Source organism: Heterocephalus glaber, unplaced genomic scaffold (genome assembly GCF_053883595.1).
Source record: "Heterocephalus glaber isolate CG9 unplaced genomic scaffold, H.glaber_assembly_v1.0 deba00000331, whole genome shotgun sequence".
Lineage (NCBI taxonomy): Eukaryota > Metazoa > Chordata > Mammalia > Rodentia > Bathyergidae > Heterocephalus > Heterocephalus glaber.
The window spans coordinates 27395581-27423276 of NW_028258142.1; the positions used below are offsets into that span (position 1 = coordinate 27395581).

A 27696-nucleotide genomic window follows, 5' to 3' on the forward strand; every position below is an offset into this window, starting at 1 on the left:
CTTTTGTTTTTTCTTTTGGTACCAGGAATTGAACTCAGGGCCTCATGCTTGCCAGGCAGGCACTGTGCCACTGAGCTACGTCCCACCCCAATCATATTGATTTTAAAAAGCCAATCTCAGAAGACTGAATAATGTATGCTTCCATTTATACTTTTGTTTTTTTGGTTTTTGGTTTTTGGTTTTCTTTTTTTTGGTACTGGGGATCAAACTTAGGACCTTGCACTTGTGAGGCAGGCGCAGGCACCACTGAGCCAAATAACTGGCCCTACAACTTTTGTTTTTAAGACAAGTCTTGCTATGATAGGCCTTGCTATAAAACCCAGACTGGCCTTGAACTTGGGATCCTCCTGCCTCAACCTCCCAAGTGCTGGAATATCAGGCATGTCCCACCAATTATACAGCTTTCTTCAATGACAAAATAATAAAGATGAAGAACTCAATTATAGTCACAGAGGTTGGCAGGAGGCAAGAAGGAAAGTGGTTGTGGCTTTGAAAGAGTAACAGGGGAGGAGGCCTTGTGATTAACTTGTGCAGTGTCTTGACTGTGGTGGTCATATGAATCTGCACGTATGATAAAATTACATAGAATTACACAGAGAGAAAGAGATGAGTATAACACTGGTGATATCTGAATAAAGGTGATCATCTGAATAAATGATATCAGTATCAATTTCCTAATTATGATATTGCACTACAGTTACCCAAAATGTTACCACTGGGGAAACAGTAAAGTGAGTATCATACCACTCTGTATTATTTTTTTTTCTTAAATTCTTTTATTGGTACATTGTAGGTATACAACACAATTACATTTCTCATTGAGAACTTGCACCTTTCCATGATGTATCTTGGTTCTTACTTTTTCCCCATTCCTAGCCCTCCCTTCACCCCCTCCACCCTTCCCTATTTACAAAGACTTTATTTCCATTTTTTCCATTTCTCATCATTTTTTCTTTCCCTTCTTTCCTTTCCCCTGCTCCTCCCACTACCCCTACCCCTTTGGAACTTTTCTACCTATTTTGCATTATCGATTATTCATTCTAATCATTGGTACATTTTAGGTATACAATATAATGACATTCATCATTAATTTGCACCGTTACAAAATCTCTCTTGGTTCCCATCTTTCACCCTTGCCCAGCCCTCCCTTCAACCCCTCCATTCCTCCCTATTTACAAAGATTTTGTTCCTATTTTTCCATTTTCTCATATTAATTCCATTCCCTTCTTTCCTTTCCCCTACCCCTCCCACCTCCTTCTCCTTTGCCCTTTTTCTTCCTATTTCACATTACCTATCATACATTTTAGTCCCTATTTACACTTTCAGTTTCTCACACCAGAGAAACTATTCAGTATTTATGCATGTGTGTCCTATTTATTTCACTGAAGAGTATCACCTCAATGTGCATCCATTTAGCTATAAATGTCTCTAATTTCTCATTTCTTATGGCTGAGTAGTACTCCATTTTATTAAAAAACCTCACATTTTCTTTCTCCAGTCTCCAGTTGATGGGGATTTGGGCTGTTTCCAAGTTCTGGCTATCACAAACTGTGCTGCTATGAACATAGGTGCACATATATCAGAGATATGATTCTTTTAACTCTTTGGGGAAGATCCCCAGCAGTGGAATAGCAGGGTCAAATGGGACTGCCAGTACTAGTTCTTTGAGGTATCTCCATACTGATTTCCACAGTGGTTGCACCAGTCGACACTCCCACCAGCAGTGGAGCAGGGTTCCTCTTTCCCCACAGCCCCACCAGCATTTGTTATTGGTTGATTTCATGACAGCAGCCATTCTTTCTGGAGTGAGGTGGAATCTCAGCGTTGTTTTCATTTACATCACTCAAATGACCAGTGATGTTGAACATTTTTTCATGTATTTATTTGCTATTTCTACTTCTTTGTCTGAGAAATGTCTGTTCATTTCAGATGCCCATTTTTGGATTGGGTCTTTAAATTTGGGAGGACTGATCTTTGTAAGTTCTTTATAGATTCGAGATAGTAGACCTTTGTCTGAGGAAAAGCAGGTGAAGATTTTTTCCCACATTGTGGGTTGTTTCTTCACACTGCTGGTGGTTTCTCTTGCTGTGCAGAAGCTTTTTAATAAGAAGAGATCCCACTTGTTGATTGTTTGTGCTAGTTCATGGGCAACTGAGGTTTTGTTCATAAAATCTTTTCCTACACCGATGTCTTCAAGAGTTGTACCTAACCTCTGTTCCAACTGGTTCAGAGTTTCTATTTTAATATTTAGATCTTTAATCCATTTCTATTTTAGTTCAGTGAATGGTGAGAGATATAGGTCTAGTTTTAATCTTTGGCAAGTTGAAAGCCAATTTTTCCAGCACCGTTTATTACAGAGGCTATCTTTCCTCCAGTGAGGGTATTTGGCTCCTTTATTGAAGATGAGATGGCTGAGTGTGTCTGGCGTTGTTTCTGCATCTTCTGATCTGTTCCACTGGCCCTGAGGTCTGTTTCTTTGCCAGTACCATGCTGTTTTTATCACAGTAGCTTTGTAGTAGAGTTGCAGGTTGGGGATTGTGATACCCCCTGCCATGTCTCTGTTACCTAGAATTGCTTTTGCTATTCTGCACCTCTTCTTGTTCCAAATGAATTTTTGGATTGTTTTCTCAAGGTCCGTGAAGTATGCTGCTGGGATCTCAATTGGAATTGCATTGAATTTATGTAGCAGTTTTGGAAGTATGGCCATTTTCACTATATTAATCCTTCCTACCCAGGAGCAGGGGATGTCTTTCCATTGTCTGATATCATCTTCAATCTCTCTTTTCAGAGTGCTATAGTTTTCAGAGAAGAGGTCTTTGATTTCTTTCATTAGGTTGATTCCTAGGTATTTTAGTTTTTTGGATACTATTGTGAAAGGAATTATTTGCCCTATTTCTCTCTCAGTGAGTCCATCATTCGTGTAGAGGAAAGCTGTTGATTTTTATGTGTTGACCTTGTAACCAGCTACTTGACTGAATTTGGTTATTAAGTCTAAGAAGACTTTTGGTGGAGTTCTTGGGGTCTTCTATATAGAGTATCATGTCATCTGCAAATAATGACAATTTGACTTCTTCATTACCTATCTTTACTCCTTTTATTTCGTTCTCTTGTCTAATTGCCATGGCTAATGTTTCCAAAACTATATTGAACAGGAGTGGTGGTACTGGACATCTTTGTCTTGTTCCTGATTTTAGTGTGAAGGATTTCAGTTTTTGACCATTCAGTATGATATTGGCTGTTGGTTTTTCATAGATGGCTTTTATCAGTTTGAGGTAGAGACCATCTATTCCAATTTTTTGTAGGGTTTTATCATAAATGCATGTTGGATTTTGTCAAATGCTTTTTCTGCATCTGTGGAGATAATCATAATGTTTTTGTCCTTGACTCTATTGATACAGTGTATTACATTGATTGATTTGCGTATGTGATGAATCCCACTTGATCAGGGTGTATGATCTTCTTGATGATCTTCTGCATTCTATTTACCAGTATCTTATTAAGGATTTTTGCATCTATGTTCATTAGTGAGATTGGCTTATAGTTCTCCTTTTCTGTTTGGTCTTTCTCTGCTTTGGGGATCAAGGTGATGCTTGCTTCCAGGAATGAATTTGGGAGTATTGCTTCCCTTTCAATTTCATTGAAGAGTTTAAACAGTAGTGGAAGAAGTTCCTCTCTAAATGTCTTGTAGAATTCAGCAGTGAAGCCATCAGGGCCCGGGCTTTTCTTAGTTGATAAGTTTTTAATTACATTTTCAATTTCATTGGTTGATATTGGGTTGTTTAGAGTTTTTAGGTCTTCTTCATTCAACTTTGGTAATTCATATGTATCTAGGAATCTGTCCATTTCTTCTGTGTTGTCCATCTTATTGGTGTATAGGTTCTGGAAGTAGGTATTGATGATCATCTGGATTTCTGCTGGGTCTGTTGTAGTTTCACCCTTTTCATTCCTAATTGCATGGATTTGGGCCTTTTCTTTCCTTTTTCTGACAAGGTTGACTAAAGGTGTATCAATTTTGTTGATTCTTTCGAAGAACCAACTCTTGGCTTCATTGATTTTTTTGTATCGTTCTCTTAGTCTCCATTGCATTGATTTCTCCTCTGATCTTTTAATTTCCTCCCTTGTATGAGCTCTGGGTTTGTCCTGCTCTTCTTTTTCTAGAAGCTTGAGGTTCAGCATCAGGTTGTTTAATTGGGCTCATTCTGTTTTCCTAATATGCGTATTCACTGCTATGAATTTCCCTCGTAAGACTGCTTTCATTGTGTACCATAGATTCTGATATGTTGTATTGTCATTGTCATTTAATTGACAGAACTGTCTGATTTCTTCTTTAATTTCCTCTGTGACCCATTGGTCATTCAGAAGTGTGTTCAATTTCCACATATTTATGAAATTTTTCGAGTTTCTTTTTCTATGGATCTCCAATTTTATTGCACTATGGTCTGATAATATACAGGGGATAACTTCAATTCCTTTACACTTAAACATGTTCTATGTGTGAGTATGTGGTCTATTTTGGAGAATGACCCATGTGCAGCTGAGAAGAATGTGTATTCTGATTTTATGGGGTGGAAGACTCTGTGAACATCTGTTAAGTTCATTTGTTCAAGAGTTTGATTGAGTTCTAGTATTTCATTACTTATTTTTTGTCTCGGTGATCTATCTATTTGTGACAGTGGGATGTTGAGGTCCCCCACTACAATTGTATTAGTGCATATAAGACTTTTCATGTCTGTTGATATTTGTTTTATATAGTTGGATGCACTAGTGTTTGGTGCATAGATATTTATGATTGTCATCTCTTGCTCTTGGATTGTTCCCTTTACAAGGATGTAGTGTCCTTCTTTGTCTCTCTTAGTCAGTGTTGGTTTGAAATCTACTTGATCTGCAAAGAGGATAGCTACTCCAGCTTTTTGGGGGGTTCCTGTTCCATGCAGTATTGTTTTCCACCCTTTAACTTTCAGTCTATGAGTTTCCTTTTGAATTAAGTGTGTTTCTTGTATGCAGCATATTGTTGGATTTTGCTTCTTGACCCATTCTGCCACTCTATTTCTTTTGATTGGTGAATTGAGACCATTAACATTGATGGTTATAACTGAAACGTATTGACTTATCATTGCCATGACTTTTTCTTTTTGTTGGGTTCTCCCCCTTTACATTTAATTTCTTATAGTGCCAGATGGGTTCAGTCTGCTTTGCTTCCTGGGGTTGTGATCCTCAATGTCTGTTCCTAGGATATTTTGTCAAATTGTTTGGAGTGCTGATTTGGTATTCACAAAGTTCCTAAGGTGCTCTTTGTCATGAAAGTATCTTATTTCTCCATCAATTTTGAAAGATAGTTTTGCAGGGTACATCAATCTGAGTTGGAGACTGTTTTCTTTTAGGGCTTGGAATATGTCACTCCAAGCTCTTCTTGCCTTGATGGTTTGTGTTGAGAAGTCTTCTGTGATTCTGATGGGCTTTCCTTTGTATGTGATTTGTTTCTTTTCTCTAACTGCTTGTAGAACTTTGTTCTTCTGTTGAGTTTCTGGAATCTTAACAATTATATACCTATGTGTAGATTTTTTTTGATCAAGGCTTTTTGGAGTCCTATATGCCTCACTAATCTGTATGTCAAGTTCTTTTCCCTTGCTTGGGAAATTTTCTGCCATTACTTCTGCAAAGAGTTTTTTTTATGTCATCTGCACTCTCTCCTGTTTTTTCATTGCCTCCGATCAGTCTTATGTTATTCTTCTTTGCATCGTCTAGCAGCTGCTGGATTGATTTCTCGTGTTCCCTTATAATTTTGAAACAATTTTTCTTTTCCTGGTCATTAATTGCAATCTTATCTTCTATATCTGAAATTCTTTCCTCACATTGGCTCATTCTGCTGTGTAGACTTTCAATGGAGTTTTTTATCTCCTGGAAATCTATTTGCATCTGTTTTATGGATTCCATTTGTTTCCTATGTTGGAATTCCATCATGTTCCTCTGTTCCTCTCTAGATTTATTAATCATGTCTTGCACTAGGAGCACAATTTCTCCTGTTATCTGAGAAATTATTTCTCATTTCATTTTTTCCAGATCTCCTTTTGTTGCCAGTTCAGTGGGTCCAGGTGGTTGAGTATCAGAGTGTTCCATCTCATTTCCCTTTGGGGTTGCTGTAGGTGATCTGGAAGTCTGATTTTGAGACTTATTTACATATTTTCTCATTTCGACTAGGGGTGCCGGGGGGTGCTGTTGGCATCCGCGCGGCTCACCTCCTCTGAGCTGGGAGAGGTGGGCCAGGGGCCAGGAGCGGTGGTAGGGATGGTGGCCCGAAAGCCCCTTCCTCTGGACCAGGAGCAGTGGAACGGTGGCTCAGAAGCCCCTACCATTGGGCGAGGAGTGGTGGGATGGATGGCAGGCCAAAAGCCCTTTCCTCTGGGCTGGGAGCAGCAGGAGGGATGGTGGCCGAGCAGCCCCTTCCTCTGGACCAGGAGCAGTGGGACGGTGGCTCAGAAACCGCTACCTCTGGGCAGGAATTCTTTAAATGCTGAGAACTTGATTAGCTCCAGTACAATGGTCTGGTGGTCCAGTGTCCTCTGCATCTTTGTAGTGTGAAACCAGGTGGCTGTACAGAGAAGAGGCCAAAGTAGCGGGGGGGGGGGCAGTCCAGTGGATTGCTCCTGGGACGCAGGCTGATTCAGTGTTTTCAGTGTGACTGGCAACCTCGGGGCCGCGTCTGCAGACCTGCCTGTTTGCAGCAGGCTGATTCGATGTTTTCAGCACGACTCACTCTGTATTATTTTTTACAACTGCATGGAAATCTACAATTATCTCAAAATAACTTTTACAAAATAGAAGCCAGGTGCAGTGGCACATACTTGTAGTCCTAGCTACTTGGGAGGCCTCGGTAGGAAGATCACTTGCACCCACAAGTTTGACACAAGGCTAGACAACATAGTGACTCTGTCTCAAAAACATACATGATAAAATAGAAAGACCTACCTACCCAAGAAAACGGTGATTCATAAAACTAGAATGATATCTCATAGCCGAAAACATTTTTAAAATCTGATTTTAGTAACCTATCGTATCACTCATTATTTACCAATAGACAGTTGATATGTTTACATTATCAATACTCTTTGCAAGCCTTACTAATGATTGTCAAAAATAAAGTCTGGTTTTACTTATAAATATTAAATATCAAGTCACAAATCTAAATTAGCACACATATATGTGGTTTGAAGAGATCTGATGGTTTATAAAAAGTTCAAAATTGAAGTGTAGGCATGTAAATACCATTCCAATGAAGATTAGGTATTTTCAATGCAAAGTCACTTCTGATACCTCTAATAATCACCTTCTAGATTAAAAGGTTTGTCTTCTAGCCACCTTTAGGAGAGAATGCGAAGAAAATTAGTAAGAGGGGAGAAGAACACAGTGAGGAAGATGCCAGAAACTGGGAAGTATGTGCAAACACTGAGGTTGAAAAATAAAGGTAATCTCTGCTTTCTCTTCCCCAATCTTTGAATGCTTTTTATCGTGCTAAAACTGTAGGCACTGAGTATTATTTTTTCCTTTTCTAATAAATTTTCAGGAGACATTATTATAGGTCCAATTATATTATGATTTATTTTATTGAATAGGGGACTGTATTAAGTCATTATCCTAGCACTGGGACAAACACCAACCACTTAAAGAGGTTCGTTTGTTTTGGCTCATGGTTTTCAAATGATTCAGTCCACGGTAGGCTGTCTCCAAGGCAGACATGGCATGACAGAAGGGCATGGCAGAGAACAACTACTTACCCCAAGACAGTCAAGCAGCAAAGAACAAGAAGGGAGGAGCTGGGGACAAGAAAACACCCTTCTAAGTCATGTCCCAAGTGACCCACCACTTCCACCAAGCCCCAGCTCTAAACATGAGACTTTTGGGAGACATTTTAGATCTAAACCATAACATTCTGCCCCTAGTCCCCAAAAGGCTCATATCTACCTCATTATGCAAAATATATTTAGTCCCTAAGAGAGGACAAAATGTTTACAATTCCAACACTGCTGAAAAGTCCAATTCCAAAGTCTCCTCTGAGACTCAAGGCAGCTTGAGCTGTAAGCCTCTGTAAATTTCAAAAAGAAAGTTAAAATACTTCCAACATATAATGACCCATGGTAAGCATTCCCATTTCAAAAGAGAGAAATGGCAAAAAGGAATCAGACTAAAGCAAGGCCAAAAACCAGCAAAGCAAACCTTCAATCTTGTAGTTCCATGTGCAACACACAGAGCAGACTGAGGTGAGATAAGATACCGAAGGCTGGGTTGGTGTCAAAGAATGAATTAGCATTGCAAGGTGGCAAGATAAGTTGCAAGTGGGGAAGTTTATTGAGAAAGAAAAGCTCCCTCTGACCAGGTGGGGGCCTGAACAATCTGGGAGAAGTTTGTCTAGAGCAGTGATGGCAAACCTATGGCACCCGTAAGGCAGCAGGCTGTATCATTCAAAGTTCTAAAAGGTTCACTATCATGGGTCTAGAGGGTTCTTCCTACTCCCAAGGGTAGGAATTTGCTCAGTGTCTAGTGGGCATTTATCACAGGTGTCTTAAAATACTCAACTCTTCCTAATGCAGAGTTCAAAAGTTCAGTTGCTCAGCATTCCTAAATTCCTCAAAAGGAACCCAGATGCAGGAAGCAGTTTGTTTACTTGGTGCACTCCATTCCCTTTAAGGATTCATTCCCTGGGTCAGAGTCCTAACTGTCTGCCCCTATCCTAACTCTTATCACTGTGGCTTTGCCAGTTGCAGTGCACTTGGCCTCTCTCTTAGGCTGGATCCACTCACTGCCTGCAGTTTTCCTCAGCAGTTACCCCATGTTCCTGGAATCACTTAAATTCCTGGGGCAGCTGGGCAAGGTTGCACTTGCCTATACTCCCAGCACTATGGGGGCTCAGGCAGGAGCCTCACAGAAAGTCCAAGGCCAGGCTGGGATACATAGTGAGTTCAAGGCCTGCCTGAACTATATAATGAGACTCTGTTTAAAAAAAAATCCTCAGCCTCGAAAGTGCAAGGTCCTGCTCTCTTGTTACCTTTGCTGCTTTATGTGTACCATGATGTTTCTGCTCTGCCATGCCTGTTTATCATCCCTGCCTTGGAGTCTGCTGATTACGGACTGAAACTTCTGCAAACTAGCCCTTCTGAATTGGGCATCCCTTTGACTCACCATCCCACGAGAGGTAATGGATGCCTGACAGTGCATGCTTGTCTTCAAGGACTGCACATCACCTAGCAACCTATGCTTCTGCAGATGGTCTCATCACCACAGTGTTGTCTCACTTGCACAGCCACCAGCTCTTTCCTAGGACAAAGGATTGGTTCCCAATGGCCACCATCCATTCCTGTGGGGTCCTGCACACAGTAGACACCAAGGAGAAAGGCTATGCGGACTTCATGACCCTTTGTGAGCAGAGCTACCCCTTGCAACCCATGTGCATCATCTTTAAGTTTGATCCTTGCCCTGTTTCCAAAAATGCATACAGGCTTATCTTGGCAGCCATCAGGGATGAATTCTACCACAGACCATCCAAGCTAGCCAACTTCTGGGGGAATAACAATGAGATTCTTAGTGGGCTTGACATGGAAGAAGGCAAGGAAGGAGGCATGTGGCTGGCCATCAGCACTGGGGGGAAGCTAGGGGTGCTCACCAACTACCTGCAGCCGAGGCTGGACCGAGATACCCCTGGCAGAGGTGAACTTATAACCAACTTTCTGACCACTGACATGGACAGCTTGTCCTACCTGAAGAAGGTCTCCCAGGAGGGCCACCTGTACAATGGCTTCAATCTCATAGCAGCTGACCTGAGCACAGCAAAAGGAGATGTCATTTGTTACTATAGAAACTAGGGGGAGCCTGAGCCCATCACCCCGATGCCAGGAACCTATGGGCCGAGCAACCCACTGCTGGAGACACCCTGGAGGAAGCTGTGTTTTGGGAAGCAGCTCTTCCTGGAGGCTGTGGAGCAGAGCCAGGTGCTCCCTAAGGATATCTTTGTTGCCCAGCTCCTGGACATGCTGAACAATGAGGAGGCACAGCTGCCAGACCCTGCCATTGAGGACCAGGGCCAGGAGTATATAGAGCCCATACTGAACAAGTACGCAGCTGTGTGTGTGCACTGCCCAGACTATGGCACCAGAGCCAACACCATTATCCTTGTGGATGCAAATGGCCAGGTGACCTTCACAGAACACAGCATGCTGGGCAAGGATCCCTCCTGCTGGGAGAGGAACACCTATGAGTTCATGCTACAGAGCTAACAGGGCTCCTGGGAGCCCCTGCCTCAAGGCCAGTGTGGACTAGAATCTTCATGGCCATACTGCACTGCCCATGACTCAGCCAGTGTCCTCCAGGCCCAGGGCCCTCTGATCTATGTGTTACCTGTCCATGTCCCTGTACCTAGCTTAGGGCCTGCCTTTGTGCCAATGGCGAGTGACAGAGTCTGATGCTAGGCCTGGGGAGGCCCAGGTATGCCATACATTGAGAATGTGCCTGGGTCTACCCTGCCTGTGTGCATAGGCACACACATACATATATAGGGCACATATTAACACATTTATGTGCATACACACATGTGTACATGGATAGGTGCACACCCATAAATGCACACGTGTGCCACGCAGGCAGAGGAGCACCTCTTACCACACATGCACTTCTAGCCAGTGGGTCTTTGCTCTGGTCAAGTGGCAGGGGTAAGCTTTTGTTTAAATGGGCCTTTTCTTTCCTGGGAGCACAGAGTACAACTGTAGTTCAGTTCCTGACAATCAGACCTCCTTCTGCAGAGGAGACAGGCCACATTTGGAACTTGGAGCGCAAAGAAGATATAAGAAAAACCCATTTTCACAACTGAAGCACAGCCTTAGATATCCAGTGACCCTGCATGTGCCAGGGGGTCCTGTGTACATGAGGCAGTTTCATGGATACTGGATGGTTTTAGGATTGTGTAGGTATCCCACGTATCCTGGGAGGTTCTGTATGCACCAGGGGTCCCATGCACACTGGTCATTCCTGCCAGGGAGGGCAAGTGAGCATGTGCTGGGGACTTTCAGGCTCTTCCTCATCCAGGTTGCATTGAGGGCTCTGAGCAGGCCTGTCTCCCTTCTCCTTCTTGGAGAGTTGAGCTTCATAGGAGTCTGAACTTACATGATCTATGGATAATAAAGCTTTGAGTCTGTGAAGGAAACACAAAAAAGAAAGTGCAAGGTCCTGAGTTCAATCCCCAGGACAAAAAAAAAAAAAAAAAAAAAAAATTCCTGGGGCATTCACTGTACCTTTGGCTTCACTATCACAGCTTCATACATTGCCCATCCTCTCAGGCCTTCTTTTGAATTCTGGGTGGAAGTCTCCATGACTGTACAACTCTTGCATTGTCCATGCCTATAAAATGAGCACCATATGGATGACACCAAGGCCTGCCACCAGCTGGAGCAGTAACCTGGCCCCTTATACCCGGGTGGAGTGGCCCTGGAGTGTCCAGTGGTGAACTTAGGGAAACACTTTGCTCTGTGGCCCACAATGAGCAGGGCATCTTGGAGCTCTCTTCTCAAAGTCTTTTCAAAGGTGTTTCAAGGTCTGACATGTCCAATACACTTTTTGCAAATATTCTAAATCCAAGTCTGAATAATTCCTGGGTGCAAAACCTGCAGATATAGAAACTATATTCCTTTGAAATAAGAAATTAATTCATTATTATAAAAATGAACTTCAGGGGCCAGGGATTTAGCTCAGTGGCACTGCACCTTCCTCGAAAGCATAAGGTCCTGAGTTCGATCCCTGGTACAGAAAAAAGAAAAAAATTTCACCTGAAAACTTTCCTAGCATGATCCAGTGACAGCAGTACAAATGTATAATTTTAAAGTGAGTAAAAACAGAAGTATATTGAATTAAATACATAATTTGGCCAAATAGCTAAGTATATAAATCAGTATTTGCCCAAACCAAAGCCAGCTAGCTCCTATTACCACCATCACAGAATGAACTAGGAATATAAGGATAAATCTAAGGTTTTATTCAAAAGTATTATGATTTTGTTTTTAAATTTTTATTATTAGCATTTTATTTTGTTTTGGTTTTTTTTTTTTTTTGGTACCGGGTATCGCACTCGGGCCCTTGCACTTGCGCAGCAGGCGGCGAAACCACTGAGCTAAATCCCCAGCAATTATTAGCATTTTAAAGTTTCATATCAGTAAAGAAGGAAAACTGTCAGCTACTGAACTACATATACCTATAGATGCTATTTTGTATATTGTCAATACTGAAAAACACTCAGGTTCATGGAGTGGAGGTGTAGCATGGTGGTGGAGCAGCTTGTCTAGCATGTGCAAGCCCTCCATTCAATCCCCAGTATTGTACAAATAAATAAGCACACATGCTCAGGTTCAAATAGTACTCAATGGTATTACTAGCTTTTCTGAACATAAAATCTGGGTAATGATTTTTTCAGTTATATCATTTTCAGAATGAACTTGGATTTAGGGTTTATAGCTTGGCAAATCTTAAAAATTCTTGGTCTTCAACTGGCAGTTTCCAATAAATCATTTTGATAAACTCTAAATAAATTTTATTCTACCGTTAGTGGTTGCTTTGGGACTTAATTGGTCAGAACAAAATTAGTTTTTCACTAACATTTTCTTTATATGTTCATCTTTTTAATGCAATGAAAATTTATGATAATTTTTGATAATCAATTGCTAGTGATGATGTACAATAGACAAAAAGCCTTGGACATACAATTGACCTCAAATATCTCTTAAGTCTGTCAGTGATTTATGCAGGATCAGCTGGGCTCACTCACACATCTGGCCATTAGCTGGATCATCTGAGAAAGAATGGTGTGGGCTGGAACAATTGGGGTGACTATCTCTACTTTGAGATTGTCATCCTCAACAGCCTAGGTTGGGAATATTCTCATGAAGAAGGAAAAGGAGCAAGAGAGCAAACAAACATTTTAAGTGCCTTTCAAGTTTGATATTGGCAAAGTTACATGGCCAAATTCATTATCAACTAACAAAAACAACAATTTACTTTTTTAGTAAAATTGTAATTATAGTAAAAAAGGTATGAGTACAAAGTGAACTGAGACCATTAATGCAACTGATCTACCATATCTCACCCGATAGCTGTAATTATCTTCGTTCAATATGCAAAATATTTTCTATCCTAAGACCCTGAATGGTCTCATACAACCACAGCATCAGTCTTCAAGTTTAGGATTTCATAGTATGTGTCAGGTAGACATACAGTTCCTTTTGAGACAGGGCCTTATTAAATGCCAACAGGTTACCTGCCCCTCTACCTCAACATGCACAAATTCAATGGTATGTGATAAAGAACAGAATAATCACAATATATCAGAAATGGTAAAGAATGGGAAGCATAATCATTAGTTCATAACATTTCTGATATTCCACTGGTCCTACCATTCAGGCAATTGGAAAATGTTCAGTTAGACCCCAGTTCTGCTCTTTGGGAATAGCTGAAATACAGTTCTCCCCAGCTTTCAGTTACACTGTCTGAGATGTCCTTTTTCCATCACCCTCCTTTATTATTTCTGAAGAACTGACCACTTAGCAACTAATTAACTTCCTGAGGCTGCTTCCTACTGAAAGTTAGGAACCTAGAGACTTTTTATTTGGAGACAGGGTCTCCCCATGTAGTTTGGGCCGGTATTGAACTCACTGGGATCCTCCTGCCTCAGCCTCCTGAGTGCTGGGATTACCACCACACCCCACAGACATTTTTATAAACTGAACTTTTAGATGACTTTTTTTTTTGTACTGGGGATTGAACTCAGGACCTTGCACTTTCAAGGCAGGTGCGGTGCCACTGGGCTAAATCCCCAACCCAATATATTGAATTTTTAGTTCTAGCACTTGTTGTTTTGACTATGCTGCTCCCTTTGAAACTTCTGAGCTTTCTGTGTCAGATTATGATCCACTCATACACAAAAGCCATGCTCACAGGTATTGTGACTTCTCTAAGATTTTTAGTGCTCTTTTTGGATCAGGATTCTGTCAAAACACACCCTTAAACTTTGTCCATGTGGGAAGATTACTTAGTACCACCCTAACCTAGAGGGCTTAACAAAACATCTGATAGTCATAGTCTTGATTTGATGTTTGACCTTTGGTCATGTCTTTGAGACTCATGCAAGTTAGAGAAGCTGAAAAAAGACAAGTTTTACTTTCCTGACATCTCTATATTACCTTTAACTTCTGCTTTCGAACAAGTGGGCTATAAAAAAAAAAAAAAAAGGAAAAAACCCTCAACTGACTTACACAGTTAAATGCCACCAGGTGGCGCCTTTGACATTTTGCTTGGTACCTAGTCCAAAGCCAAGCATTTATTACATTTTGTTTTCCAAGAAATCACAGGAAACCGTTTTGCCAATTGTTTCATAAAAGCTTCTTAAGCAGTCTCTTCACCATTACTGCAACATTTACTAACAGTTTTCTCAACCTCCTGCTGCCCTAAATCCTAAATATCACATATTTTGTTTTTGTTATGTTGCAGAAGTTATCTATTTCTGAAATAATGGCACAAACCACACAATTATTTTTGGTGGCTCAAAAAGAATATGCTTCATTATACAATGATCTAATGTACTTTTTTTTTGGTATCAGGGATCGAACTCGGGACCTTGCGCTTGTGAGCCAGATGGTGGAGCCACTGAGCTAAATCCCCAGTGATCTAATGTATTCTTAATAGTAACTGTCCATCTTTCCCTGCTCAGCAACTTGAAAACTGTTACAATTGTTTTATACATAAAACCTCAATTGTTGATTGCTTCAACATTCTTCTTCGATGAGCTTTATTTATAGCTAAATAGATGGACCTTGAGACCATACTCCTAAGTGAAACAAATCAGACACACATGTTTAAATACTTCATTGTTTCTCTGGTATGAGAAACTGAAAGTGGAAATAAGGAGTGAACTGTATACTAGATGTTGGGAAATAGGAAGAAAGTGTTCAAATGGGAAGGGAAACAAGGGAAGAGGGAGAAAGGAAGGAAAGGACAAGAAAAAAAAGTAAAATAGAAGGAAAAAATGGAAACAAAGCTTTTGTACATAGGGAGGGAGGGGGCTTGAGGAGGGGAGGGATAAAATTTTTTAAATTTTTCTTTTTTCTTTTTTTGGTACCAGGGATCAAACTCTGGTCCTTGAGCTTGCACAGAGGCAGTGAAACCACTGAGCTAAATCCCCGGCCGCAAAATTTTTATTTACAGTAATATATTTTGAAGGAATTACAACAGAAAGCTCATGAGATTTTATTAACATCTAGAATGCTTATCTGTATTTGGAAATGAATCTTCACATGTGAACAAACCTAAATGTGTTATCGTATTTTTAAGGTTGGGATCATGAATACTAACTAGTAAGATATGATGGAAATTTATATAATCACATAATAATTTCATGCACAATGTCATGGGATGCCACAAATGATGCTGAAATATTTTGCCACCTAAAATCAAATAACTATTTGGCTGAACACCAACTAGTGAACACCTTAGTAAATATATACACATACTGGTAGTGCATGCCTCCAAATTATTTTCACTGTCACAGTGTTGCATCAATGAAGTAAAGATATTGAACTATAGTTCTACAGTCTAGCTAAGCCTAAAAATGAAATATTTTACTATTAACACTTCAAATTTTTCTTTCTCATTTGATATGTATTCCATGTACATTTGTTTTAGATAAAGCAATTGGATGTTACATTTGTTACACTCCAGTGCTGTAATTTGAGACAAAGTTACTATTAAACAAATACAACCACTTTTTAAAAATTAAGCAGTTTCAGGCCAGGTGTGGTGGCGCATGCCTGCTGAAGCAGAAGAATTGCCATGAACTCAAGGCCAGCCTGGGCTACACAGTAAGTTGAAGGCCTGCCTGAACTACATAGTGAGACCCTGTCTCAAAACGAAACAAAACAAAATCTCTGCAATGCAAGGAAATAAAAAAGATAAAAAGATACACCCTTTTCTCCCAAAATAAGCAAAATACTAAAAGAAATTATAAATGATCTCTGAGATGCAAGGAAATAATGATGAAAACATATACCCCTCTCCCAAGATAAGTATTTGGGAAATATTAATAATACCCCAATTTGAAGATTAAATAACTAGAATATGATTATTGTTTGGAAAGAAGGAAGATATTTACCATATCTACAGGTCAAACCATGTTTGTGCATGTTAAATTTTTATAGGTAATCAAAAGTAATTGCAATAGGGGCCGGGGATTTAGCTCAGTGGTTCCGCCGCCTGCCTTGCAAGCGGAAGGATCCAAGTTCGATCCCCAGTACCAAAAAAAAAAAAAAAGTAATTGCAATAGAATGTTCACACTTCAAATATGTAATAAATGGCAAGACTCAACCAGTCCAAAAACAAGAGAGGATAAAGGGGGGAAGCATAATATTGCAAAAGGAAGCCAAAAATAAGTCTGCAAAAACAAATACAAATAGTTGGTACTTTGGTACTATAGTGGAACAGGTACTCTGCAGAGTTCTCCTAATACAAAGCACTAGATCAGTGATGGCGAACCTTTCAGAGCTTTCAAAGATAAAAATAAACACCCTCTGTGGCACACATGCCATAGATTTGCCACCACTGCACTAGATCCTGGAGAAAAACTTTTAAACTCATTGCTAATTTGTCCCAATCCCTCTACAGTCAACACAGGGAGAAAAAAAAAAAAAGAGCTGAAACAAAAGCAGGAAAAGAGCACGAAGAACTAGCCTAAGAAGCAAGCTTGAAAGGTGGAGTTTGCCATGAGGGCAAACACTGACAGTACCCTTTCTTGACGTTTATAAACCAAAGTACAATAGGCTAGGACCAAGAGCTGAAATTAAGACTACATTCAGGTAGCATGCCCAAAGCGGGAGGGGAAACTAATGTGATCCCAAGGGGTTTGTACCGACTCACTCAAAGCAGCAGCAAATACAAATTATTATCTAAAGGAAAGCATCCACAAATTTAGGTCCCTTGTCTTTCTACAGATTAAATTAAGCAACATACCAAAGGAAGTGAGCTATAAATGGAACGTGATAACCACAAATTTAAGCTTATAAAGACTTAAAATACTGATGTTATCAAAAGTGAAATACAAAATGAGTTTTTTTAAAAATCAGAAATGGATTTACATGAGGTAATGATTGAACAGATTAGACACAAATGAAAAATAATATAAAAACCACTGTATTAAAGTGAGATGTGGCCAAAAATCAAATTAGTGAACAGGAAGACAGCTGATGAAATTGCTCAAAATGGGCAAAAGGAAACAGGATGAAAAATATAAGAAATTTGGAAACATGAAGGTTAGAGTAAGACTACCACTTGTGCAATTAAGACTCTTAAAATAGAGGAAAAGCAGTTTTTAAGAGCTACTGGCTCAGAATTACATAGAACATGAACTGAAAGGAAGCCAGGATTTAACAAATAAAAAGAAATTCACATTTCCAAATATTAGAATAAATCTGCAGAGCATCAAAGGGAAAAAAATCTTAAAGGCAGACAAATAAAAGATAACCCCCAAAATTTGATTCTCAGGAGAACACTCATCTGGAGCTATAAAACAAAAAAGAAACAGAACTCTGATATAATCCTTTGCATTCTTGAGAATCTGCACTTTCAACTGCTATTTTTTTTTTTCTCTTTTTAAACTGGCCTAAACCATTTACTTTTTTCACTTATTTTCCCTGAGAATCATTCTGGCTAGCCAAGTTCCTAAAATCAACTTAACGATTGAGAATTTTTTAAATGAATTATTTTTACAAAAAGTTAAAAGACTCCTTTTATGAGTTTTACTACCTTATCAGAATAACGTATATAGAAAATATTATACTCTTTCTTCATCCAGAGTACTGAATATTTACACGGTCAACAATTTTGATGTTTTTTGGCCCAAATTATTGCTTTTGGTAATCCCAAATGAAGTTTTAAAATATCTTAGTAGTTAAGGAATTTTCAAATTATAAGGAATCTAAAACAGCGGCCATGATGAAAAGTATTTTTAAGCTACTCTTTATTCACATCTGTGTACTTTTTTTTTGGTACTGGGGATCGAACTCAGGACCTCGTGCTTGTGAGGCAGGCGACGAAACCACTGAGCTAAATCCCCAGCCCTGTATTTTTAAAATGTTATCTTTATAGCTGTAAAACTTATAAACTTGAGACCATGAGAATTCAATGCTGAGGGATACTTTAGTATGTTCTAGAAACACCTTTTATGTCACATAAATTATAAAATGTCCTCAATCTTATATTCAGCTTTTAATATGGCTGGTAAAAGGAAAGACTAACAGGAGAGAGAATAGCTGTCAGTTTAGTTTATATGACATCTTTGATTTCATGTCTAAATGTACAAATTCAGAATGTTAAAGAACATCCAAGACCCCCACACACACCCAAGTTCTGAGGATTGAACCCAGGTCCTTGCACATGGTAATAAGTGCTCTAGTGCAAAGCCACATGCCACATCCTTAGCCCCACAGTAAGTATCTCATCCTCTGCTTTTAGGCCCTACAAACTAGCCAGAAGGCAATGGAATGCTTCAGCTTGCGTTTCAGATGTCCATCTTTCCCTTAATATACTCATATGAAGAGTTCCTTCTACTACTATCCTCTACAACATCCACAGTTCACCCACCCTCAAATCCCTGCCCTGGAGTTGGCCACACAGTTCACTCATTCAGTATTTTGTGAGCTGTGCATTATGCGCTGGGCAGTGTGGTAGATTCAAAGAGGATGAAAAAGCATTAACTGACTAAAAATTTTGTCGGTACAGCTATTTCACAATAGGCTGAATTTCTTGAGTCAGTCTATATTTCCCAGAAAAAGAACCTTGTTCTCTACTGTAACAGAAAGATGTGATGATCCTGTATTTTATATGCAGGCACACACACATCCCCCCCCCAATTTATGGGAAACGTACTAGTGTTGACCAAAATATTCCTTTTATTGAAAAGCAATAAAAATAGCTTTAAGTCAGGTATGGTGATAGACACCTGTAATCCCAGCATTCAAGAGGTTGAGACAAGAGGACCCTGAGTTCAAGGCCCGCCTGAACTACATTAGCAAGTTCTTGGACTACATAGCCAAACCCTGTCTCCAAAAAAAAGAAAAAAGAAAAAAGAAAAATACCTGTAAAAATAAGAGGAAGTTAATACTTTCACATTATTGCTTCTGTCATATATTTATGCTTTGTGCTGGAATTGACTTCTGTAACCATTCTTGCTTTATCTGGAATATTTTACATTGGATTTCTGTATTACTGAATATTACTGTTTAACTCAGAAGAGTTTAAGAAACTGTTAATCTGAGACCGATGATACTTTCCTGGAGTTTTAGACCTTTTTCTGAACACGCTTATTTATGTACAATGTGGCATTCTCATCCAGTTCTCTTCCACTCAGCCAGAAGCTCTTTTTGTACCTCTTCTGGTAGTTCATAGAAAACTTGAGGATCAATGTCGGGTGGAAAATTAATTTTCTCCTCAGAAGAATCTTGCTCTCTACTTTCTGTGAGTCCTTGATGAGAGGCTGTTGCTATTCTTTGTTTATGGCTATCTGTAGTGCGGTTTTTGGGGAAAAGTTGCTCACTCTGCAAATTATGGAAAACAGGGTTTGTATTGGGAAAATGGAATCCTTGAGATTCTTTAGGTCCCTGATTCATTCTACATCCATTATCTATATAATATGAATAACCCTTTGAGCTAGACAGATAAGAGCCACTGCTGTTTAAGCCTGATGTTCCTGGTTCACAGCGAGACACACAGGGTACCTGCTTGCAACTGGACAAATTACCTCTAGGATCTAAGGAAATATCCTGTGTTTGTTTTGTAGAGAAAAAAGACAATAGTCCTCTGGAGGCACGTAGTGGACAACTCAAATTTTCATTCACTTGAGATTTTTCTCTAGATTTTCCAGAAAGGATTTCTTCTTGAATATCTGCTGGAAGCTGCTTAAAGACTTCTTGGTCAACATCCTCAGGAAGTGAATGGTGTGGGAATTCATTAATGTCCTTTTCTTTTGAAAAATTTGTAGTATCTAGTGAAGATATCTCTGATCTTACACTTTCAATCCTCCCACTTGTTAGAAAATTGCAGTTTGCTTCTGTGTCTTTGGAAAAGTCTTCCATGTAAGTATCTTTCATTTTCTAGAACACAAAGATAACAGAAAAATTCAAATATCTGATATTTTTAAACTATCCCTGCTGCTGCAATGTGCCTGTAGCTATTATCTGGCAAATGTTGCAAAACTACTCAGCACCTTCTATCCTTTGTGGCCAGTTCCAAACAACTAGAGATGACCTATCACAGTTACACTATCATGGAATAGTGTTAACTCACTATTCCAGGAAGAGGTTTCCTTCCTAGATAGTACTAGGCCAGAGCTCAGTATGCGTTTAGAAACCTGGAAAGGATCTCAACCATCATGTACTTAAACATCCATCTCTGTAAATAAAAGAACAGTGTCCTAGAAAAAAATAAGTGATTCAGTTAAAAATGTTGGTTGTTTTATAAATACACACACAGAGCATGAAGGCCTGGTTTTCCAAAATTAAAATTCTAAAAGTACGTTTAACAAAAAGAAAAAGAATATTTCTATGGTAATAATCCAATGTTATTTTTAAGATATATCATTTTCTACATTTACATACAATAAAAACTTAAAAACACTTTCAATTCTAATTTATATAATTTTTCTATAGTTTTTCATTACAATTTCCTTTCCAGGTTTTTTTCTGGGTTTTTATTTTTTACTAGTACATGTTTGCATTGTACAATTGCATTCCTTATGGGGAGTTGGTACACGTACATAACATATCTGAATTCCTTTTTCATCCCTTTCCTCCCTCCCCTGCTCCCTCTCTTGATCCCCTTCCCATCTGAACAAAATCTACCTCCCTACTTCCTATTACCTATCTTTTATGTTGTTCTTTATTTGTATTTTGGGTTTCTCATATGAGAAACCATGTGGAGTTTAAGCTTGTATGTCTGATTTATTTCACTTAACATTCTGGTCTCAAGGTGCATCCTTTTCCTACAGACTCAAATTTATCCTTCTTTATGGCACAGTAGTACTCCACTATGTACGAATACACATTTTCTTAATCCATTCAACTGTTGATGGACATAGTATCATGAAAATGTATATACCACCAAATATAGCTCAGTAAACATTAATACAATAGTAACTCCAAGAATATAAAAGTAGAAAAGATTCCAGCCATTAGATGTATTGAATACCATGTTTCAAATATATAGGGTACTTTCACTTATATTTATCTCTAATGTAAATTACAATCCTTAATTCTATTTATATGGATTAAATAAAATGTTAAAAAAGTACTTTAACTTTCAATTAATAAACAGAATAAAAAAGATCACAGAATAAAAGGAATTTGAAAAGAACATTAATTCACTATTTTTATAACACTATTCTGTTTTCATTATAAGTAGAGATGAAAATACTATTAAAATTATATTGACTGATTTAAAATATTTTAAATTATGAGTTAAATACAAGCATTAACAACTTATACAAAAATTTATTTTATCTATTTACTTTTTGCAGTACTAAGGAAGCCAGAAGCTTGCTCTGAGCTACATCCCCAACCCTTCTTTTATTTTGAGACAGGGTCTCACCAAAATGCTCAGGCCAGCCTTGAACTTGCAAACTTGCGATCATTATGCCTCAGCTTTCTAAGTACCTTGGATTACAGGTATGCATTACTGTGTGAGGTGAAAGAGATTATTTGTTATAGCATCCCACATTTACTAAAATAGAGATACATCAATATAGGTGTTTTAGTCATATGGAAATATGACTGGCTTCTGCTTCTATGGCCACATTGTTACAATTGTAAAATCAGCAAATTCTATCATCACTGCTAGCAGAACTCAATATAATTTCAAAACTATGAAAATTTTAAATACCTTCATAAAAAACTGTGGGAAGGCCAGGAATTTAGCTCAGTGGTTCCGGCGCCTGCCTCACAAGTGCAAGGTTCGGAGTTCAACCCCCGGTACCAAAAAAAAAAAAAAAAAATTGTGGGAAGGGTGATGGTAGCTTATGTATAAATTGATAGACAAAAAAATTTTATTTCCAATTTCTGAAAATATCATATTTATAACCTATATTCCTATAAATACTTAAGGTAATGTGTTAACATTTCCAAAATAGGGAAGCTCCATAATAGTTTCTCTTATCTGGTGATCCTTATGTTTTCTTTTTAGATCACTACCATATTTCCCTGAAAATAACACCTAACTGGAAAATAAGCCCTAGCATGATTTTTTAGGATGGCTTATAATAATATAAACCTTACCCCAAAAATAAGCCCCAGTTAAGACCATCAGCCAGACATAAGCCTTTAGGACATCTGTTGCAACCACCAAGGGACATATTGAATTATAAAATTATATCAATATATAATTAAATATAAACAATATTATTGACATCAATACTTAAAATAAATGATAATATAAATTATACTTAAGTATTTGTAAATATCCAACCAGGTACCTTTGGACAACAGGTAAACTCCTATGTAGAGATGAATGCAAGACTTAATTGTTGAATGACTGGAGTACAGACGAAATGCACAAATAATGTGTGTACCTGATAACGAATGTGGCTGTTGTGTCTAATATGAATCTTCATAATTCAATCTGTTGTGTGTTATAATGGACATGCTTAATGCACTCATGTGAAATAAATGTTTTCTGAATTTTGGTGCCTGAAATTTTAATTTTGTGTCACTTTTATATGGACCATCTTCTTTTTTTTTCATCTTTTTTCTTTTTCTTTCTTTTTTTATAGTGAAACAGGGTCTCACTATATAGTTAAAACTGGCCTTGAACGCACTACATAGCCCAAGCTGGCCTCAAACTCGTGGTGATCCTCCTGCCTCAGCCTCCTAAGTGATGGGATTACAAGTATGCACCACCACGCCTGGCTTGGACAATCATTCCTTGCTGTCATCATTTTTGTTGACATTCTTGTCTCATACATCTTCAATTAATACTTGTTTTAATGGAAACTTTGTGAAGTCTCGCCTGCAAGAAGTTGTTACCTGGGTGAATAATTCACAGAATAAAATCACTGAGAGCTGTGATGCAAATGCATTACAACCAAGTTACATGGACAAGAACTGCTCATTTAAGGACAGTTCTATTGCTGGACATGAGCGATTAGGGCCAATGGATCTACAGGAAATGGAATCTCAAGAAATTCAGGCCAGAATTCAGGGTTTGGAGAGTTATGACAATGTTCCAAAAGAAGATGACATGATGGTATTTGAGTAAATGTAGATTTTTTTTCTAAGTTCTTTTATTGGTACATTTTAGGTATACAATTCATTTACATTTATCACTGGGTGTTTGTACCTGTACATGATGTATCTTGGTTCTTATTTTTTCCCCATTACCTGTGCGCCCTTCGCCCCTCCACCCTTCCCTATTTACATAGACATAATTTCCTTTTTTTTTTTCTTTTCTCATAGTTTTTCCTTTTCCTCCTTTCCTTTCCTTCCCCTCCCTTCACCCCTTCGTCTTTGGACCTTTTTTCCTATTTCAAATTATCAATTATTCAATTTAATCATTTTAACCCTTGTTTACACTATCAATTTCTCACACTAGTGAAACTATTCGGTATTTATACATGTGTGTCCTATTTATTTCACTTAAAAATGTAGATTTCTGTACATGAATAAATGTAGATTGTTGTGCATGAAAAAATAAGACAGCCCCTGAAAATAAGACCTACTGTGTCTTCTGAAGCCAAAATTAATATAAGACCAGGTCTTATTTTTGTGGGAATATGGTATATATTTAAAGCCAGCAACTGTGATAAATACTGTAAACAAATCAACCAAACAATAGCACCCCAAAGAACCTTTAAGTAACATTGGTTAAAAACAAACTTAGATTTATCATTTAACCACACAAATCCAATGAGACTGTACTTACAAAACTGTGCTTGCCAGAGTGTGAAGTTGTTGATAATGATGGTGTTAAATAATAATCCATAGGTCCTTTCTTAGCTCTGATTAGTGCTTTAAGGTTGCAGAAGCACACACTTAGAAGGGTAAGATGAAATGGCATCTTCACATTTACCATATTTCGAAAAAGTTTCATTAATATATTAACCAATGAGGTCATCACATCACAATTTCCTAAATAAAATGTTTAAGAAGATATCTAAATACATTATATAAAATTAGAATTAAGAGGGTAAGATAAATTTTTATTGCTTAGATTAAGAAATTACTACTCAAGGGCCAGGGATTTAGCTCAGTGGCTCCGGCGCCTGCCTCACAAGCGCAAGGTCCCAAGTTCAATCCCTGGTACCAAAAAAAAAAAGAGAGAGAGAGACTAAAGCAAGAGGATTATAAAATCAAGGCCAGGCTGGACAACTTAGTGAGACCCTGTCTCCAAATAAAAAGTAAAAAGGGCTGGGGATGTAGCTCAGCAGTCAAGTGCCCCTGGGTTGGATCCCTAGTACAAAAAAAAAAAAAGAGAAGAAATTAAAATCTGCTGGGCATGGTGACACATGCCTATAATCCCACCAATTGGGAGACTGAGGCAGAAGGATCATTATGAGTTCAAGACCAGCTGGGGTACACAGTGAATTCACAGCAAGCCTAGACTATGTATAGCAAGACCCTGTCTAAAAAAATGTTTTTTAAATAATTAAAATCCAAAATATATATCATTGGGCATATTGACACTGCTTGCTAAATTTTCTTTTTTTAAAAAATTCTTTTATTGGTACATTTTAAATATATAATACATTTACATTTATCATTGGGTGCTTGTACCTGTACATAATGTATCTTAGTTCTTATTTTTCCCCCATTACCTGTGCGCCCTTCACCCCCACCACCCTTCCCTATTTACATAGATTTCGTTTCCATTTTTTTTCTTTTCTCATAATTTTTCCTTTCCCTTCTTCCCTTTCACCTTCCCCTCCCACCACCCCTAAACCTTTGGACCTTTTCCTATTTCAAATTACCAATTATTAGTTTTAATCATTTTCATCCTTATTTACACTTTCAGTTTCTCACACTAGAGAAACTATTCAGTATTTAAATATGTGTGTCCTATCTATTTCACTTAAGAGTATGGCCTCAATATGAATCCATTTAGCTATAAATGACTCTAGTTTCTTGTTCTTTATGGCTGAGTAGTACTCCATTTTATGAAAAAACCACATCTTCTTTATCCAGTTTCCAGTTGTGGGCACTTGGGCTGTTTCCAAGCTTTAGTTATTACAAACTGTGCCGCTATAAACATGGGTGCACATATATCTCTGTGGTATGATTCTTTTAATTCTTTGGGGAAGATACCCAGCAGGGTAATTAATAGCTGGGTCAAATGAGACCTCTAGTCGTAGTTCTTTGAGGTATCTCCATAATGATTTCCATAGTGGTTGCACCAGTCTGCACTCCCACCAACAATGTTTGTTAAATTTTCAATACATAATCATCATAGTTCTGTTCCTTCTGAAGTTTGCAAACTGAATCTTAGAATCTAGATGTTTCACTGCATGTTTACTTTTTTTTTTTTTTTTCTTCCAGTACCAGGGATCAAACTCAGGACCTTCCACTTGTGAGGCAGATGTTAAATCCCCAGCACCTTACATGTTTACTTTTCTCATCCATTTAAAAACAAAAAAAATTTTCTAGTAAGTTTCTGATAGAATAAAAATACTTAATTGCTTGCTTACTCCACATGAACATTCCTTTTTGGAGAACAGTTCTAATTCAAAGTTTACTCTTTAAGAATTCAATCTTGTCAATTAAATTCTTAGAAAACTTGTCCATACCTGTCCCCAACTTCTGAATTATATGGCATGGAATAGGGCACTGGCGACTCTCACGACTATAGTACTTAGATGAAGACCGACGGATTGCTAATCTTACTGTATGAGGCTTCCTTCCATCTTGGCATACTCTTAAAAAAAAGAAAAAAAAAGAAATTTTAAAAAGTATTAAAGATTTTTAAAATGGCATAACATCTCATTTATTCAAGATGTTGGACTAGATAACTGTAATAATTATAAATGCAGTGGATAACTAAATAGTAAGCAATAAAATTTCCAAAATATCCAAATAAATATCTCAAAGTCCATGCATTAAAGCTGCAAGGCCTCATAGGTCTCACTCAAAACTGGGTGCTGTCAGAATAAGAACAGGAATAAGACATAATCTTAACAAGCTGTTTTATAATCCAAATCCAAGACATAACTACAGGCAACATATTAAAGCTAGCAATCTGACAGAAGCAGTAAGTCAAAAGTTACGAAAGAAAAGTTTTTCTAAATTTGTTCCACAAAATGAGATTTCAAAAAGAAAATTCTGTTTGCTTTAGAAATGAGATTACTTTTATTAAAATAAAAGGCATTCCCCAAATAGATTCCAGAGAACCAGTAATATCACCATAATATTATGGTACATTAGAACAATTATTATGAAGATCAATTACCTATTATATTTAGGATAAATACATGTGCACATATCTTTAAAAGAACTACATCCAAATGGTCTTGGTTTCTGTGTTAAAACAAAAGTTTTAATAATAAGGAAAATTTACTTAAGAAGTAGAAAATTTTATTACTAGAAGTAGAAATATCATTAAAGGATAATGTTTTCCTTTTTATTTGCATAGCAATACATATAAAAATCAAGGTCATAAATAATACATATTGTTAAATATACTTAAAATGATTTTGAATTGGAAAAATGAGATTGTTACCAAATAATGTTTTTTCTTTTACTGCTTTATCAGAAAACTTGATGGTTATTCAACTGGAATAATAAAATGATACCTGTAAACATGTGACTAGTTTAAATACTTGTTTTTTATGTAAGTACACCATTCAAAGAGTATGATATGCTAATTAAGACACATTAGAAAAAGATTAAATCCTAAGCAATTTTAAACTAGTGTCCAGAGGATGGATTAACAACATGATCTTACACTTCTTTCATACCTACAGAATTCAGCATCATATACAGAAGAAAAAAGTAATTACACAGAGACACACACATAATTACTTTTTTTACTAGTAACTTAGAAGCTGTTATATGTCACTGAAACAGGCCCCATGATGTGGAGTAAGGGGACCAGCAAGCAGAGCTATGGATAAATGTTTAACACCTGGTATCTTATAGACACTGTGATCTGGTCTGATTCTTCAAATAAGAAAAACCTGTAAAACATACACTTCTTGTGGTTTCTCTATGTGTAGAACTGTTTCCAATGGCCTGACATTTCAAAGTGCAGAGTCTTGTATTTAGCTGAAGCTGAGCAGATGACCCAGTTTCACTTGTGCACTCCCCTGCACAGCCTGAGTCACATTGCTGGAGTGGGTCATACAAGCAACCTCAGTTGCATACAGCCAACAGTGATTAAAACTCCAGACATGACAGCATGCTGCGTGTGACAACAAAGTTAAAGGAAATGTCACCTCATCATTTTCCTGAGATTAGAGTTATCCCAAATCCACTTTATTTAGATACAGTTAGCCCTCCTAGAATTATTACAGCAACACATCTAAAGTGTTAGACTTCTGACATCCCAATTTGAGACATTTGTAATAACAAAGACAATGGAAGAAACGGGAGAAGAGATTAATACTCCTCTATGAAGATATGAGAAATAAATGCTAAATCTGTACTT

General features: G+C 37.9%; 1 protein-coding gene and 1 pseudogene across 8 annotated transcripts in view; one reads left to right on the forward strand and one right to left on the reverse strand.

Annotated features, from left to right (window-relative positions):
* The first annotated feature begins 9194 nt into the window (after window positions 1–9194).
* Window positions 9195–26851, forward strand: LOC147830075 (transport and Golgi organization 2 homolog pseudogene; annotated as a pseudogene). Its single transcript, XR_015443479.1, has 2 exons — window positions 9195–21734; window positions 22835–26851. The product of XR_015443479.1 is annotated as a transport and Golgi organization 2 homolog pseudogene (transcript).
* The window catches only part of Poli (DNA polymerase iota), a 35355-nt gene continuing 26606 nt past the window's right edge, over window positions 18948–27696 (reverse strand). For 3 of the 7 annotated variants that reach the window (XM_087192436.1, XM_004855175.4, XM_087192430.1), the window contains 3 exons: window positions 25841–25968; window positions 23983–24188; window positions 18948–20165 (listed from right to left, as the gene is read on the reverse strand). In XM_087192436.1, the coding sequence (XP_087048562.1) occupies window positions 19401–20165; window positions 23983–24188; window positions 25841–25968 (1099 nt within the window). In that variant the 3' untranslated portion in view covers window positions 18948–19400. Of the gene's footprint in view, window positions 20166–21948; window positions 22001–23982; window positions 24189–24387; window positions 24511–25564; window positions 25969–26499; window positions 26568–27696 lie in introns of those variants that run through there. The other 4 variants (XM_087192439.1, XR_015443471.1, XM_087192442.1 and 1 more) reach the window with 4 other exon arrangements.